The 16,101-nt window shown below is 47.5% G+C and overlaps 1 protein-coding gene across 4 annotated transcripts in view; it reads left to right on the forward strand.

The window, feature by feature from the left end:
- Irag1 (inositol 1,4,5-triphosphate receptor associated 1) overlaps positions 1 to 16,101 on the forward strand; it is a 133,774-nt gene that overhangs the window by 50,284 nt on the left and 67,389 nt on the right. For 2 of the 4 annotated variants that reach the window (XM_052201216.1, XM_052201208.1), the window contains one exon: positions 7,755 to 7,903. In XM_052201216.1, the coding sequence (XP_052057176.1) occupies positions 7,844 to 7,903 (60 nt within the window). In that variant the 5' untranslated portion in view covers positions 7,755 to 7,843. Of the gene's footprint in view, positions 1 to 7,691; positions 7,904 to 16,101 lie in introns of those variants that run through there. The other 2 variants (XM_052201206.1, XM_052201202.1) reach the window with 2 other exon arrangements.

Here is a 16,101-nt window from a genome sequence, read left to right on the forward strand (position 1 = left end):
TAACCAGGGCTGGCCCAAGCCTCCCTGTGCTCCAGGGGCTTCTGCACCAAGGACTTTCAGGGCAGGAGGGAACGTGGCATTGGTCCGAATGGGTATGCACATGATGGTATGCCCTTGTAGATGGTGCTGTGCCCTTGTACAGACGGTGTGCCCTTGCAGATGGTGCTGTGCCCTTGTACAGACGGTGTGCCCTTGCAGATGGTGCTGTGCCCTTGTACAGATAGTGTGCCCTTGCAGATGGTGCTGTGCCCTTGTACATGGTGGTGTGCCTTATATAGATGGTGTGCCCTTGTATATGGTGGTGTGCCCTCTTACATGGTGCTGTACCCTTGTACATAATGGTGTGCCTTAATTTTCAGGTTTTCAGGCAATTGCCAGCTGTAGCAAACAAGTGAATGGGCAATCACAGGGACACACTGAGTTCTTCTCAAGGCCACCCCAGGTCTGGGCACTGAAATGACTGGACTGTCCCAATCATGGGATGTCCCAGCCTCTAGAGGATGTCCCTGAACATGGTCTATTTTGACATTCCCCTTTGGGAATCTCTTCCTTAGAGTTCTGTCTGGGAAACAGGCCCGAGACTTCAGACTATGGGCTGCTCACCTTCCAAGCGAATTGGGGAGCAGGTCCCTGTCTTCCCCTCACCCTATCATTCTGGGGAAGGAGGGTTGCTTCTTTTTGAATTTCTCTCCACTCTCTTCTTTTTCTCTCCCCCAACACCGTACTTGTATAATCACATTTAATCACAGAACCCACAATGAGAGCAGTCGCTATGTGAGGTCACTGTGAGAATGACAGAGAATAAGCATCCGAGAACTTAGGAAATTTGCCCAAGCCACACTGTGAATGGTTCTGCTTTTCTTAACCGTTTCCAGTTTGTACCACATGTTACTAAATCATACTTATTACTTCTCTGTGGTTTTTATATGGTCTTCATACAATCACCATCCTGCCCTGCTGTGTCTAGCAATGTTTCAAGGTCCTTGATTTAGCTCCTAAGTTTTCTCTCTATGGGATTGAAGATCAAAGCTGGGGTTTCTTGCCAGCTGAGTGCTCTGCCACCAAACCATATCCTATACATTTCTGTATTTTTCATTTCAAGACAGGGTTTCACTAAGCAGCCTAGGTGGACCTTGAGTAGTGCATCTTTTGTTTTTGGAGCCTTTCCCATTCTGTCTGAGGCTGACAAGGCAGAGCCAAACCTCCTCCTTTCCTACCCCTCACATGTACACACCCCCCTTCCCCACACACATACACCCCACATACACACACAAGAGGAAGAATGACCTGGGGAGATAACTCTGTGCCACTCCTGTCCTGAGGAACTCTCTCGCTCCCCACACAGCCAACAAGCATGCTGGTCACCGTCTCTCCTGTTTCGGCCTGGTCCACTCTGAGCAGGGCTGGCTCACTAGAGATACCCCAGGAATGGCTGGTGTGGCCAGAGAAAACGAGGCCCCAGACGAGGGTTTATCTTAGGAATCTGGTGTGCTGGATATGCCTTCTGAGTGCACAGCCAGGCCACTGTCCTAAGCTTTTGGCCTTATAGACTACAGAGGTGGTGCTAAGGGGACAGTCTTGGGGCAATGCCTTCTAGTGGTTCACATCCCCATTTCTGCCTTCTCCGTCCTTTCCCCCATTCTTCCCAGCAACTCAAATATGCTTTCAGGAGAGAGTCTGGGAGCCCCTCATCAGACAGGTGGTGTAAGAGTTCATTCATGTATCCATTTGTCCAGACAACCCAAGTGTGAGTGTGGCCAGTCACTGTGGAAAGCTTTCTCTTAGAGGTGTGTGTGGGGGGGATCACCTGTCACTTGTGCATTGAAACTTTTGGGACTCACCATCACCACAGAGGTAGAAGAAATAACTGGGGCTTTGAACTAGCCAGAGCCAGAACTAATGGTACATACCAGGGCCTGGCTGCAGCCCAGACCCAAAGTTAGCCATGGCACAGGCTGGGACTGCTAACATCACAGACCAGGATACCCCAGCCCTGTGTCCTCTTCCTCAGCTCAGTAGCATGTTTGCTGAATGCCTTTCAGACCTTCTCCTGAAGCCACTGGCTGTCCACCAGTAGAAGTGTGGGCATTGCCAGTGGTTATAGACCTCACAGTTCCTTTCATGTCTAATGCTCATTTATCTACTTGTGTAGACAGGGAAGAAGCCCTTCCCAGTCAAAGCACCCTGTTCCATTCTGAGCCACTGGGGTAAGCAACGAAATTTTGGGGCTTTGCTCAGGTTTTGGTGACTGCAGTTGGGAGAACTCAGACGGCTATTCAGAGCAAGCATGGAAAGTTCCAGAAAGCATGTTATGTTTGCATGTCGCAGGAATTTACTACTCTAACTCTTACGCCAATCCTAAAAGGTACACACGGTCACCTTCTTTTTGCAAATGAGAAAACAGAGGCCAAGGTAGGAAGAGCTAGGAGAGTTGCCACTGTATCTGCTGAGCTCCTGGATCCTTTTACAGCATGCAGGAGGAACGCCCAGTCCACTCAGGGTGCAGGACACAGATCTGCAGGTGGCCGGGCCATAGAGATTCTGCCCAGTACCGCAGGATCATCTTAGTCGGCTGAGGACATTCTCTGAGGTCACCCAGGGTGAGGACGAGCAAGAGGATCCTCTCTGTGTGAGTGAGACCATGAGTACACTGGCTGGTCTTCTGTCTTCAGCCAGCCTCACCCACCCCCCAGGAGCAGGGGCTCACGGTCCTTTGCTGAAGCTGACCTTCTATAGATGTGGCCTTGGTCAAATTCCTCCCCTGCTCTCAGCTTCAGCTCCCTGTCTGTGAAACTGGGAGCAGGGGAAGCAGCATCTTGCCTGGCTGAGAGAGATGTGTGAAGTTAGTTACTCCAAGAAGTCTCCTGCCTCAGCCCTTTTGTCCAGAGAGAAGCTAGGCTGGATATTAATAGCAACCTAATCACACTCACATTCTTTGAGTGCTAAATGAAAGCAAAAATCCCAAGCTGGAAGAACTGAGCCCTCCCTTCTGAGAAGCCTGAGTCACTCCAGTGAGGTCCGTGAGGCCTGCTTAACCCCTTGCTTCCCACAAGGACCCCTCAGCCCTTCTAGATTAACAGAGCTGGTCAGAGTCCCACAGCACGCACGCCATGCTCCTGGGACACTGTGGCTTCAAGTGAGGGGTTTGATCTTTTCTAGGCAAGTCACAAGGCTCTGAGAGAGGCCAGCAGGCTTAGCCCCTCAGGGAGCTGCAGCGTCAGGCAATATACTGGGCTGGGCATGCCTGCCACTGCCATTCTTGGGTGATGTCTTCAGGCCTCTGTCAACTGCCAAATGGGACCAATCGTGTTACCAGTGTTAGAATGAATGTCCATTGCCACCTGCCAGGGAGGCTGAAAGCACCGAGGGCATTTCTGTAAAGACCGTTCATGTCTCCCCCGAGTCCTGCAGATAGTGTAGAACTTGCTGAGGTATGGTAAGCTAATGGGGCCTACAGGGGGGCAATCTCCTTTATCTACTTCAGATAGTGAACAGTGAACACAGGAAGCCACGGATGACTGCTGGGGATAGACTAAAGTGTGGCCTTCATTGCCAGAGCCCTCCTGCCTTCCCCCCACTGCCTGTCCCCTGACAGCCCACAGGGTTCTAAGGGAGCTCTTTATGGGACAGAGCCTGTGCTTTTGACCTTAATGTGAATCTTCCTGGCATGAGTGGTTCAATGACAAATCTCTGGACAATTGTGTGACTAGAAGAGTAAGACGTGAGGCCAACAAGTGGGCCACTGCCTCTCACAGTGAATGAACACATGGTTAAACCACATACATGAAGCCTCAAGCTGTGGACCTTCTCTGGGCAAGCTCACATTTGGAGGTCCGAGGCCAACCTCAAATGTCAGTTCAGTCTTCTACCTTGTTTGTGACAGGATCACTTGTTTGTGTTACATACACCAGACAAGGTGGCCTACCAGCTTCTTGAGTTTTGCTGTCTGCTCCCCTGTCTTTCCTTAGAAGCAGTGGGATCACAGATGCCTGCTGTCACATCCAGGGCTATGTGGACTCCGGAGACTTGAACTCAGGTCCTCACGCTTGTGCGGCAGGCACTTTACCTATTGAGCCACCTGCCAAAGCTGGGCCCCTCAGAAGATACTTGGCCTGGCAACCAAAGGTTCAGTGTTACTTCCTCCCCCTGCCTCTGGGAGCATACACCCCAGTTCTCCCTCCTGGGGTGGGAGCTTTTTTGGCTGTCCCCTGGGTAAGAGAGAAGATGATGCCTTTGGATTCAGACTTGCTAGCTACATGGCCTTGTTGATTGTCTCTGCCTCAGTGGTTTATTATATTAAATGAAAGTACTAAAACTCACAGGAAAGGGCTGAGGTATAGCTCGGTCAGGGAAGAAGGGCAGCTTCAGAAAAGGTTCATGAGCCCCTGCTCCTGGGATATACGTGCAAGTCTGGCGTTTGCTTAGCATGGTCAGGCCTTGGGCTCAATTCCCAGCACTGCACAAAAACAAAGCTAAGTAAACATATGCCCTGTCATGTAGGGCTTAGGCACGAGCACGTGACCATACGCAGTAGTGTTGGATACCCACTAGGGAAACTGGTGCGTGGATGTCAAAGGCATATTATTTTGCTTTCTTTCATGGAGCAAGTAAAATATCTAAGGATAGTTTAGGGACCCTTAGCCTCTTCACTTACACAAATAATTGGATGATTATCCCAGCAGAGGCTCTTGGGTAAGTTTGCCTTAGGTAGAAAGATAACTGAACCCTGTCTTGTTTGTTTCTCCCCACTATGCCTCAGTTTTCTTCCCTGTAAAGTGGACCAGGTTCTGTTTAACTGTTGGTAAGAGGCCAGATGAATAGAGTCCAAAGAGCTGATTGTTTCTTGGCCTGACGACTCACATAACCTGACCTGGCTGGAGAAGCATCAGGAAATATTTGGAAGCGGATCGAAAGGGAGGCAGGGAGACAAGCGTGACTCAGTGTTCTCTCCTTTTATGGGCTGGCACTCCAGACCATGGCTTCCTGGAGGCTGGATTCCAAGCTGTCCTGTGATGGATATGAGGTCCACATGCCCGTTAGCCCCCGCGGACCCCCCAGATGTCACCCTGGGGGCCTGACTGGGTTTTTAACCTTGCTATTTTAAGCAGTGGGTTTATAATAATGGGTGGGAAAGCACACGGAACCTGAGCAGCATGGGGATGGCTCACAGCAAGGGCTTCCCACAGAACCTTATCGGCTCCATCTTGTTCTCCTGTGGGACTGCAGCCAGCCTCTGTCCTGCCTCACCCAGCATCTCCAGGTGTGTCTGACCTCATTCGTGACATTCTGTGTCTGGCTGGCTTGGGAATGGCAGAGGTTGTCTTCAAGAGAGGGAAGAGAAGAATTAGGGAATGGGATATTTCTGGTATGGCTTTATAATCCTAGGATCTCTGCATGGACCCTGGGCTGGGAGCTCCTTGTGGCTGGTTGTGTCTAGATAGAGTCTAGGACTTCAGAGCAGGAAAAAGCCATGGAGGTGGTTGGAATTCCTGTGACCCCTGGAGCCAGCCAGTATTGAAAGTCTCCCAGCAACAGCAAACTCTTGACCTTGAAGTGTCATTCCGTTTCATCTTTAACTGGCTCTGGCCACTAGAAGGTCCTTTTGCCTTCTCACTTGACTGTTGAGTCCTGGCCATACACCTGCTCTCTGGAGACCTCAGGGCCACATGGCTATTTTTTAGATACTTAAGAAGAGATTGCTTTCCCCTTGCAGCTTCTCTGTCCTGGGCTAAAGTCTTGAGCTCTTAAACACAAATTCTTGCCCTCATAGAATGTTCCCTTTCTTGAACATGGTCTTGCTTGTCTGAATCCTTAGTGCACAGTATGCTCTATGTAGATTAAGACCTGTACAGAATGTGGACTGGCTGCTCCCCCCACACCCCCAGACTTTGGAAACGGTTCCTATTAAGATAGATTGACTTGCAGGGATGGGGCAGTGAGGTGACCTGAGAAGGCGGGCCAGCGTGTTCCCCTCGATTCCCCCCTTACCACGCAGTCCCTCAGCTCCCCTGATAACATTGCTGCTGATGCTGCCGTCCAAGTAAAGATGATGAAATTATTCCAAGAGCTCATCTTTTGGGGAAACTTGATGTTCAGTTCCTTCATCCGGTAGCCTTTGGGGATGGAAGCTGTGGTCCTGGCCCCACAGCTTTTAGTCTCTAGAGTCAAGATAAATCTGTTTGGAGCCCAGCCCAGCATGGCGTCTTCCCTGCCAGCTCATCTACTCGGCTCAGACCCAAGGCCGTTCTGCAAATAGATAAGTTCCACTCTTATTTCTGTGCTACGGCTCAGCACAAACTCCCCTCAAAATGAAGAGTCATCCCTAGAACCACATCTCATGCGCCCAGCCCGCATAGCTAGGGACTCTTGCTTGAGGTCTCATAACTCCTCATTTTGAAGTGTTTATTCCAATCAGTTTTTCAGCTGCCTTCCAATACTGGACTCAGGACCCTGTGAGGCCCCAAAACTGCACCCCCGCTCTCTGTCGCAACATGGCATAGACCTAATAAAAAGTTTGTTTGTGGAGAAAGAATGAATGATTCAGCCAGGCATGGTGGCATACTCCTGGAGTCCCAGCACTTGGGAGGTGGAGAAAGGGGAATCAGTCAGCCTCAGCTACGTGAGTTTGAAGCCAACATGTAAAACTCTCAAAGTTATGTCAAACTCTGTCTTAAACCAGAGAGAAAGAGACAGACAGAGAGAGAGAGAGAGAGAGAGAGAGAGAGAGAGAGAGAGAGAGAGAGAGAGAGAGAAAGAATTCAGTGCATGAATACCTTAGTTGAAATAAGATTTTCAAGATGACCAGCAGGGGTCACCCCAAATGCTTTAACTCTGCTCTGGCTACCTATTAGAATAAATGCAAAAGCCAAGATGGCACCCTCTTTGACAGCTCCTGGCCTAAATGTCTCCAATTCTTTAAACACAAAGCAACCACCATTTTAAATGGATATTTTGAATAGTCATAACAAATCTGACAACTTCCCTGCCTCAGAGAGCCAGATCCAGGGGTGCTGTGTGCTACGGCTGATGCCAGGTATCAACCTGGATTGCAGCACTCTGGTTTGGGCAACATTGCAGCCCTCTCTGTGGAACAGAAAGTACGTCATGGGAAACAGCAGAGCTTTCTGGCTTTTCCTATAGGCTCCAGCACGCAGTGACACTTACCTAGGACCTGTGACACAGTGCTTACTCAGTTAATGGCATTGTCCTTGGTTCTACCCGTGGGGAGGAGACAGGCCACCGGAAAGGCTATATGGTATAGGCCTCCAATCAGGAAGACCTAGGTATAAACAATTAGTTTTCTATGTGACTCAGGACAAGTGACTTCCAATCTGAGAGGCTCTTCCTTCACCTACAGAATGGGACTATTGATGCCCACCTACATCAAAGGTCATCACAAGGAGTCAGTTTGGTAATGGTAGTCATGCAGCCAGTAGGAGCTCAATAGATGGTATCTGATATCAACAAACTGTTCTCCCTTAGCTGTAGCTTTGAGGGGATGAAATGTTTCTCTTCTGGAAGAGCTGTGTTTACTGTAAGGACCAAATTAGATGCAAAAGGTCACCTCTGCCCCTGTAAACAAAGCCAGAGAGCAGGAGGCAGTGCAGTTCCCAATGCCTGCTCCCACCTCGCCTGACCTCTGGTGTTGATGCAAAACCAAACAGCTCATCTGTGGCTCTAGGATCCTGGAAATGGAACCCAGCTTGGGACAAGGATGGGAAGGAGTTTGACTTGTCCTTTTGGCATCTCCCCAGCCTGCGGAGCCCAAGCCTCTCGGAGCATCTTTGGGGTTGGCACAGCAGAGGTTCCAGGCACACACAGCCACTCCAACCAGGCGGCTGCCATGCCCCACATTCCTGAGGAGGAGGAGCCCCCCGGAGAGCCACAGGCAGCCCAGACCCAAGTAAGTGCTCCTTCCTGCCCATGGCTAGCCTGGGTGGGGGATAAACTAAGCATTCTGGCTGAGGCCACAGCTTTCAGACTGGCCACAGTGGGTGCCTGGGGAAGGGGTGTGGCTTTCACTCTGAAGAATTTGCTACCCTGAGTTCATCTAAGTGGTCAGGGGGTCTCGTGAATCCCGAGCATGAAACTGTCTAGAAAGTAAATGACTAAGGCTTTATGAGAAGTCAAATCACCTTGGCCCAAAATGCTTCCTCCTACACTTGAGAAAGATGTAGAAAAGACAAGGTAAGAGACGGCCAAAGGCTGCTTTGAAACAATCTGCTTAAAATGAATACCAAAAGTTCATAGTAAAGGATAGGAGAGGGTTTCAGTAAAAATTGATGAAAAAATAAAAATGATTTAAAAAATGTTAATTAAGAGTATCCTTAATGAGGCAGGCATGGTGGCCTGTAATCCCAGCCTTCAGGAAACTGAGCTGGCAGATCACATTGAGTTCCAGACCAGCCTGGGCTATAGCCTATCTCAAAGAAGGAGACAAAACCCCAAATAAATAACAGCAAAGAAGGTATCATTGAGGCTTTGTTTTGTAAATGAAATAAATACTTTTTAGCTCTCTCTCTATATATATATGTATCATAGAAGTATAGATTATGTTAATTTTCAAATTGAATGAAGAGTTAAGCGTTTTGCTGTTGGTATATTATTTGTTGTTTTGTTTTTATATGTAGTATGCACATGCGTATTCATGCACATAGAAGCCAGAGGTTGATGTTGAGTGCCTTCTACTGTTCTCCACTTTATTTTTTTGAGGTAGGGGCTCTCACTGAACCTGGAGCTCATCAATTTAATAAGACTGGCTGGAATCCCTAGGGCCTTCCCGACTGTTTCTCACGCTACCCCTGTCCTTTTTTGTGTGGGTGCTAAAGGATACAAACTCAAGTTCTCATGCTTGCACAACAGGGACTTTCTGATTGGACCATCTCCACATTCTCTGCTTATTTTTTCTGTCAACCAAACAATGCGATCGCACGATCCCACATTCTTTACATTTTGTTTTATAGCAACATCATCAAGAGAATGTTTAAAGTGTAATGCTATACCCATCTTCTCAAGATGCTGAAGTCATTCCCTTCTGAAGAACCTATCTTTCCATCACTATTATATTTGCTTTATCTGGTCACTGGCCCAGCTCCATCTGATCCTCTCAGATTAAAGGCTGTGCTTATGAAGGCCACCAACATTATTTACTTTGATTTGAACTTTACAGTTGGTTTGCACTGAACTTGTGCTATCCTCTTGCATCTGACTATGGTCCCACGCTGACCAGAGCAAGATGGAACAGGCTTGCTAGGCAAGAGAAGAACGTGTGAGTGAGTGTCATTTTTCCAGATGGGCAGATTCCTAGTGAATGCTTTTATGTTGTGATGACATTTACTTTCTTACATAATGGTGGGGACGAAGCAACCATTTAGAAATGAACAGTTTCTCATTTTCCAGGTTCATGAGCTTGAGATGTGAACTTGACAGCTTAGGGGTGGGGGAGTGTCTTTTCCTTGAACATCTAAAAAAACAAGGAGCTGAGCTCCCATCTCTCTGTATGCAGATCGTAGCTCCGGGTTCTACAGGAAGCTCCACAATTGTTCTGGGTCATCTTGGGCCGTAGTGGGTGCTGTTCATCAGCAACCCTCAAGGCAGCTGAGGGCTGCGGGCTTGGCGGAGGGAAGGGGGTTACAGCAGAAGGCAGACACTGGTGAGCAGATTCAAGTGTGGTTGCTCCAATCCGGCTTTCTTCAACTCTGTCACTTCTGTGTTCTTCCTGTAATGGTCATCTCTGACCCTTATGGTACTAACAATGGTACCACACTAAACTCACATTCTCATACAAAACCTGGATCCCAAATCTTTGGCATTTTCCCCAGTTAACCCATGAATAAATGTGGGTTTTTGTGACCACCACAGCAAGCAGAATACCATCTGTGGGAGGCAAGAAGGTAGTTCAGTTAAACAAGAATAAGTAGCCATGTTGGAGTCTTTGAAGTCTGGAGTTGGAGTCTTTCAAACTTTGAAGTCTGACTTGGAGTGGTTTATTCTAGGCATATTTAAGCACAACACAATTTGGTGAAAACATCCCTGGTGATAATTAACTCAACCCTGTGTGTAGAATAAGGCACACATGAAGCTAAATAAAGTTCAGATGTGACTACATCGAAACTCTTTGTAAAGTACATGTGACACCATCCGTTAAAAGGGTTCTATAGATTGAGAAAATCAAGCTTTCAGTAAGGGTCTAGGGGAGATTCCAGCGTGGTCTCAGCCATACATATAGCACAAAGGCTGTTAGCCACACCTGCTCCCAGCTTTGTGTTCAGATGACAGGTCATACAGCCTTCCTTTTGAAGGAACAACCCTGTGTGTCTGACACTCCAGGTTCCCCTAGTGCTTGTCTGTGAGCACAGAGACCTCTGACCTCCGACAAACAAAAGCACTCCCAAAGCAAGTATAATAAAAGACTAGCAAAGATACAACCTCATCCCTCGATGAAGAGTAGGTGGAGTCCTATTCTTCCTACACCTGTAGCTCAGCATTTAATAGAAGATGCTGTTCTTGTAAAGGACCTGAGTTCAGTACCTAGCACCCACTCAGAACTGCCTGCAACTCCTGCTTTAAGATGTCTGATGCCCTCTTTTGGCACACACACACACACACACACACACACACACACACACTTAAAAAGAAAAAGTGCTTTTAAACCCTATTATGCCACTCCCCTTGTTACCCCTATGGCTGTTAGTTGCTTGTAGATCCAGCTGCATGTGGGCCAGGGCCTGGGTGAAGCTTCTTAGAAGTACAGCGTTGGGAGGAACTCTAGAGATAGCTATAGAGTCATTGGTAAGACCCTGACTGGCCAGGAGGAGTCCTGAATGCCAGTTCCCCACAAGCTATGCCTGCCTGTGACCTGGAGCCAGAACTAGTATTTACAGAATAATGAGGTGGGGTCTAACGGTCTCTGAAGGCTTTTCAGGTGCTGTGATTCCGCCTCTGGGTTTGTAGGAATCTGAAGCTATCCTGAAAGTTTTTGCAAGTTGCGATGGCTAAGACAGCACTGGAACCTGGAAGAGGATGCTTGAGGGACTCAAGCCAAATGGGATCCAGGAGGCCCAGGTCCCTCAGAGACGACAGAGGACAGAGTTTAAGACTATGATCTCTGTGGTCTGACCACCCTGGCCTTGAATTCCAGCTCCTCTGCATCCTCATCCAGAAACCTGGAAGCCAAGTCTGTTAGATTTCTCATCCTTGTGGTCTCCTCTATACTACTTTGAACAAGTGTTAGCTGTTGCTACTTCTGTTTGGCCTGCTCAGCTCAGGTCTGAGGCAATTTAGACCCTTACACAGAGGTTCAAGGTCCACGTGAGATTTTCATTCTTTTGCTTTCTGGTCTTGCTACCAGGCTCTGGGCCTCTCTGAATTCTCTGGAAGCCAGATAGGCATGCTTCATAAAGAGCCTCTGCCCACACTGGGCTCCTGAGGCAGCAGAGCCACAGGGGAGGCTCCGATCTCCCAAGCTAGCTGGAGCCTCCAGGGGCAGAAGCCTGACTCCCTGGGAGTACAGAAGCCAGGCAGTCAGGAAAGCAAGGCTGGCCAGGGTTCAGCCGGAAGTCCCCGTTTGCTGTAAATTCCCACTCTGTAAAACAGGCAAGGAACAGAGCATCCTTCCAAGTTTACAGCTCCCTGGGGTCCAGCCCTAGTTTTGGACACTCCGGTCCCAAGCCTCCATTTCCCACCACTAGCCTGAGTGCTAGTTCACTTCAACAAAACCCCTGAAGTCAGAGAGCTAAATTGCTCTCTTCACTGCAAATGCTAATTGGAAGCCACAATCCATCCCTACAGTGAAGCAAAGCCTTCTGGCAATGACTCTGCAGTGCGTTCTCAGCAGCATGCATTCTCTGGAGCCCAGGCCCAGTCAAGGACACAGAGATTATACTCAGGGTGCTGACTGAATTGAAGCTGTTGGGACACATGCCTGGGACCTTTAGGGACCTCAGAATGACAGGCTGTCAGCTGGAAGGATCTTAGATCACTGTCTAGTTTGTCTATGTCTTAGTTTGCTTTTTGTTGCTGTGATAAACATCTCGACAAAATGTAGTGTGGCAAGGAAAGAGTTTGCTTTATGCTTTACTTCCAAGTATTAGTACATTACTGAGGGAAGTCAGGGAGCAGAATGCATGAAAAACGCATGCTGGCCTGTCCTTTCTTCACTATGCAGCCACAGACCCCAGATGCAATGTGACCAAGTCCTCAGTGGTTTCCTGAGCTATGACCAGAAACCACTTAGGAAGCTGGCTCATTTGGGACAGCATGCATCTTCAGAGGTGCTTGGTACACTTGGGGTGTAGGGGCTCATGTCAGTAAGACCCTGGGTTCCACTTGTCCAAGTTCTCCTTTTCTCCTTTGAGGGTTTCTCCAAGTCTCTAGGAACAGGTTGCTCTAGCTCATGGACAGAGCATCTGCCTTCCTGTTGTCAGCTCTGGCATCCACTGCTCCACCTCTGTCTCCTACCTCCCTGACACAAAGCCACTTGATAATAATAGGCATCCAGGCACTGGAAACTATTCAACTATATTAATACTCTTAGCTTTAGATTAAAAAAATTACTCTCTGAAAAACTTCCTACTTTTATATAATGTATTTTTTATATAATGTATTTTGACCCTACCCACCACTCCCTCCTTCAGTTCTCCATAGTGCCCACCTATCTCCCCTCCCGATTTCTTGCCCCCTATTGTTGTTAATAACTGAGTCAATTTAGTGATGCACAAGAAGGCGTGGCCAGCCTGCTAGCAGCTGCTTTCCAGATGGAGACAGACTCTTCCTCTTCCACAGCTACCAACTCACCAAGTCTTCCTCTGCTAAAGGTGTGAGAGTCCCTCTCTAACCATACTGGAATTTTGACTGGCTTGATCTTATAAAATCATGTGCAGTTAAGCACAGTTGCTGTGAGTTGGTGTATTCAACAACTATGTCATGCTAAAGGTTAGCATTTTATAGTTCCCCTTCCCATCTACTGATTCCTACATTCTTTTGGTCCCCTCTTCTGAGATGTCCCCTGAGCCTTGGATGGGGAGAGGTTGGTAAGATGACCCCCTCGGCAGCTGAGCACTCACAGTTACTTATACTCAGTGCCTTGACTAATTATGAGTCTCTTAATTAACTATTATCCACTGTGAAAAGAAGCTTCTCTGTAAAATTGACATCAGCACAAATCTATGGACATAAACATGCATATTTAGAAGGCAGTTAGACAGTATGACCATTTAGCAAAACAACAGTAGGATCAGTGATCTACGATCTCCCTAAGTCATTGACTTTTGATCAGCTTTATAGCACCAGGCATGAAATTCATCCTGGAGATTAGGGCTCACATTCAACTAGAAAGGATTGTTACCTTCATAAATCATTATACCACTAATCCATCAATGGGCACATCTTGCCCAGCAGGTCAGTATTGTAGCATGTAGGGTCAATTACTGGGTAAGATGGTTAGTGTCTTTTCTCCCCCAGTATCCTGCATACCACCATCTGGCACTTGTAAGTTCGATGGCAGAAGAGGGTTTCCCAGGCATTCTGTGTTGATTACTTTGCTTTGCATCCAAAGTAACAGATTTAACTTTTAGTTCACTGTGGCTTGTGGCAGCGGGGCTTACCAAACTCCTATTACAAGCTCAGGTTAAAAACCTTTTCAGGACATTTTCTGACTTCATTCTCTTACAGCCAGATGATAAAATAGCACAGTGGAGCTCTCTCAATCCCCAAAACACACTCTGCCAAATTAAACCTAGCTTAGGCCACAGCTCTGAGGCACTCCAGCTCTCCCAATGCATCTGTTGTGTACTTCAGATTTTGATGATCCCAACAGACATTACTGTCCAGTCACACAGCAGCTCTTGTGGCCGATTCAGGGGTACTACCCACTTTCCTGTCCCCAGTTTATAAATAATTGAGATGAGGTTGAGATGGACTCTGGAGAAGCAGCCCTCTGGGTGTGGCCCCGTGTTGGTCAACCTTAACCATCAACTTGTTGGGGTTTAGAGGCTCCTAGGAAACATACTTCTGAGTGTGTCTGTGAGGTGTTTCCAGAGAGAGTTTAACTGATGCACTGGAATATAGGAGGCACCATCCCATGGGCTGGGCTCCCAGAATGACTCAAAGGAGAAGGAGAGCGGGGCACCAGCAGCCGCCACTCTCTGCTCCCTGACAATAGATGCAGTGTGACCAGTGATCACACACTGTCACGATGGACTGCACCCTCAAGCACGAATCAAATTCCTTCTTTCTTTAAGCTAGTTTTGTTTGGGAATTTTGGAACAGTAGTGACAAATGTAACTGATATAGGTTCTAAGGAGGTAATCCCTTCATTGGTGACTCAGGGACCTCTGGTCTTAGAGCCACCAGGCTCCTCTTTTTGGGATCAGAATTGGAGACCCTAGTAAGCGCCACCATAGTATCAGAAGTTCTTTCTCTCTGTTGGTGTCAATGTCGTCCTTACCCTCAAGCAATTGGAGCTCTCACACCGGTCTGTCCTCTTGTAAGGTAAGAGGACAAAGGAACACCACTAAGCAGCCAGAAAGTTCCATAAAAGACAGAAAATGCTTCTGGGTCCCAGGCATATAGGTGTAAGCAGCATAGCAGAGTACCTGGGCCTAACATTCAGGGGATTCCAGATGATCTTCAATTATGTCAGGTTGACAATTAATACTAACTGCTACAAGACTCAAATAACCAATCTTCTATCAGAACGAGATGGAGATGAAATTAGTGATGCTTATATAATCCTTGTAATATTGTTAGGATCCCTGGAGCAGGGATGTCCTTCTGCAATCACCGATTGAGAACCCTCATCCCATTTTCCTGCAAGCCAGCACTGTTGTATGCCCTCAGCACAGGTAGCTTCACAATATCAGGAGGCAGGTGTTGTTCGTTTATAGCTGTGGATACCAGGTGAGTCGTGTACAGGTCCACCTCTAGAACCTATACCCGCCACCTGGGATGTCAGCATTATCTTTCTTGAGATGCCTCACTGCCAGAATTTGTCTTCTGTGTCTATGATTAAAATGCCCGAGACTAACTTAGAAATTATTCCTCTTCATCTCATGGTTTTAGAACTTTTGACCTGTGAGCTACTGTTCCTGTTATTCCAAGGCTCAAAGTGAGGGAGAACATCACAGCAGGGAGAATGTGATGGACAGTCTCTTATCCCATGATGGACAGGAAACAGGAAGCTTGGCAGGAAAAGGGTGGTGACAAGGTAGATTCTTAGGACATTGGTGATCTCTAACCTAACTTCCTCTAGTTAGACTCCACTCCTCTAAAGTTTGCAATACCCACCAAAACAGTACCATCAACTGGGGACCTAGATTTCAACTTGTGAGCCGGTGGGGGACATTTTATGTTTGAACTGTAGCATCCACTTAGGTAATCACACCCTTTTAAGGTGGCCTCAGTTAAGATCTAAAATGAAATATCTTCACAGAATTTTAAATGATGCCTTAGGATCTGGTGTAGGAGTTAATGGTAACAGTTGTTGGTACCTGCTATTCATTGATCCAAGCTAGATATCATCTCCACCTTATTATAGATGAAGGCACTGGACCTAAGATGTTTGTCAAAGGTCACATAACCGTGCCACAAATAAGTGTAGATTCAAACTGAAGATTCCTTGCATATATGACTCTGTCCTCTTTGCCTCCTCTTGCCAGTAAAGACATTGTAATGAGCACCAGTGGCCTCAAGTGTGGGGAGCAAGCGGGTACTGGCATTTCATCTTCTAGGGTGAGATGGAGAGGAGGCTTGGGAAAGAAGAGTCAAGACCGCTGTCACAGCACAAAAGCTACGAGACAAGCTGTAGGAGTGCTTCAATTAAAGTAGAATGCATTTCAGAAATGGTGATCACAGTGAGGAAGGCGTATCATGGTGGCCCATCCTCAGTTCCCATTGTGAGCAATAGAGTGGCTTGTCCTGTTTCTGTCTCTCCTTAAACGGTATTCCAGAAACCTGGGGTCAGGGGTCACATCGTTTGCACATGTATCTCTACTCTTAGCACAGACCTAGAGTATGGTAGGATCTTAGGGAAGGATGAAGGGAAAGAAGGACGGAAGATTGATCCTAGCTGGATGATTGGATGTATAGATGGATGGACTGATG

The sequence above is a fragment of the Apodemus sylvaticus genome, chromosome 1, assembly GCF_947179515.1.
Source record: "Apodemus sylvaticus chromosome 1, mApoSyl1.1, whole genome shotgun sequence".
Classification (NCBI taxonomy): Eukaryota; Metazoa; Chordata; class Mammalia; order Rodentia; family Muridae; genus Apodemus; species Apodemus sylvaticus.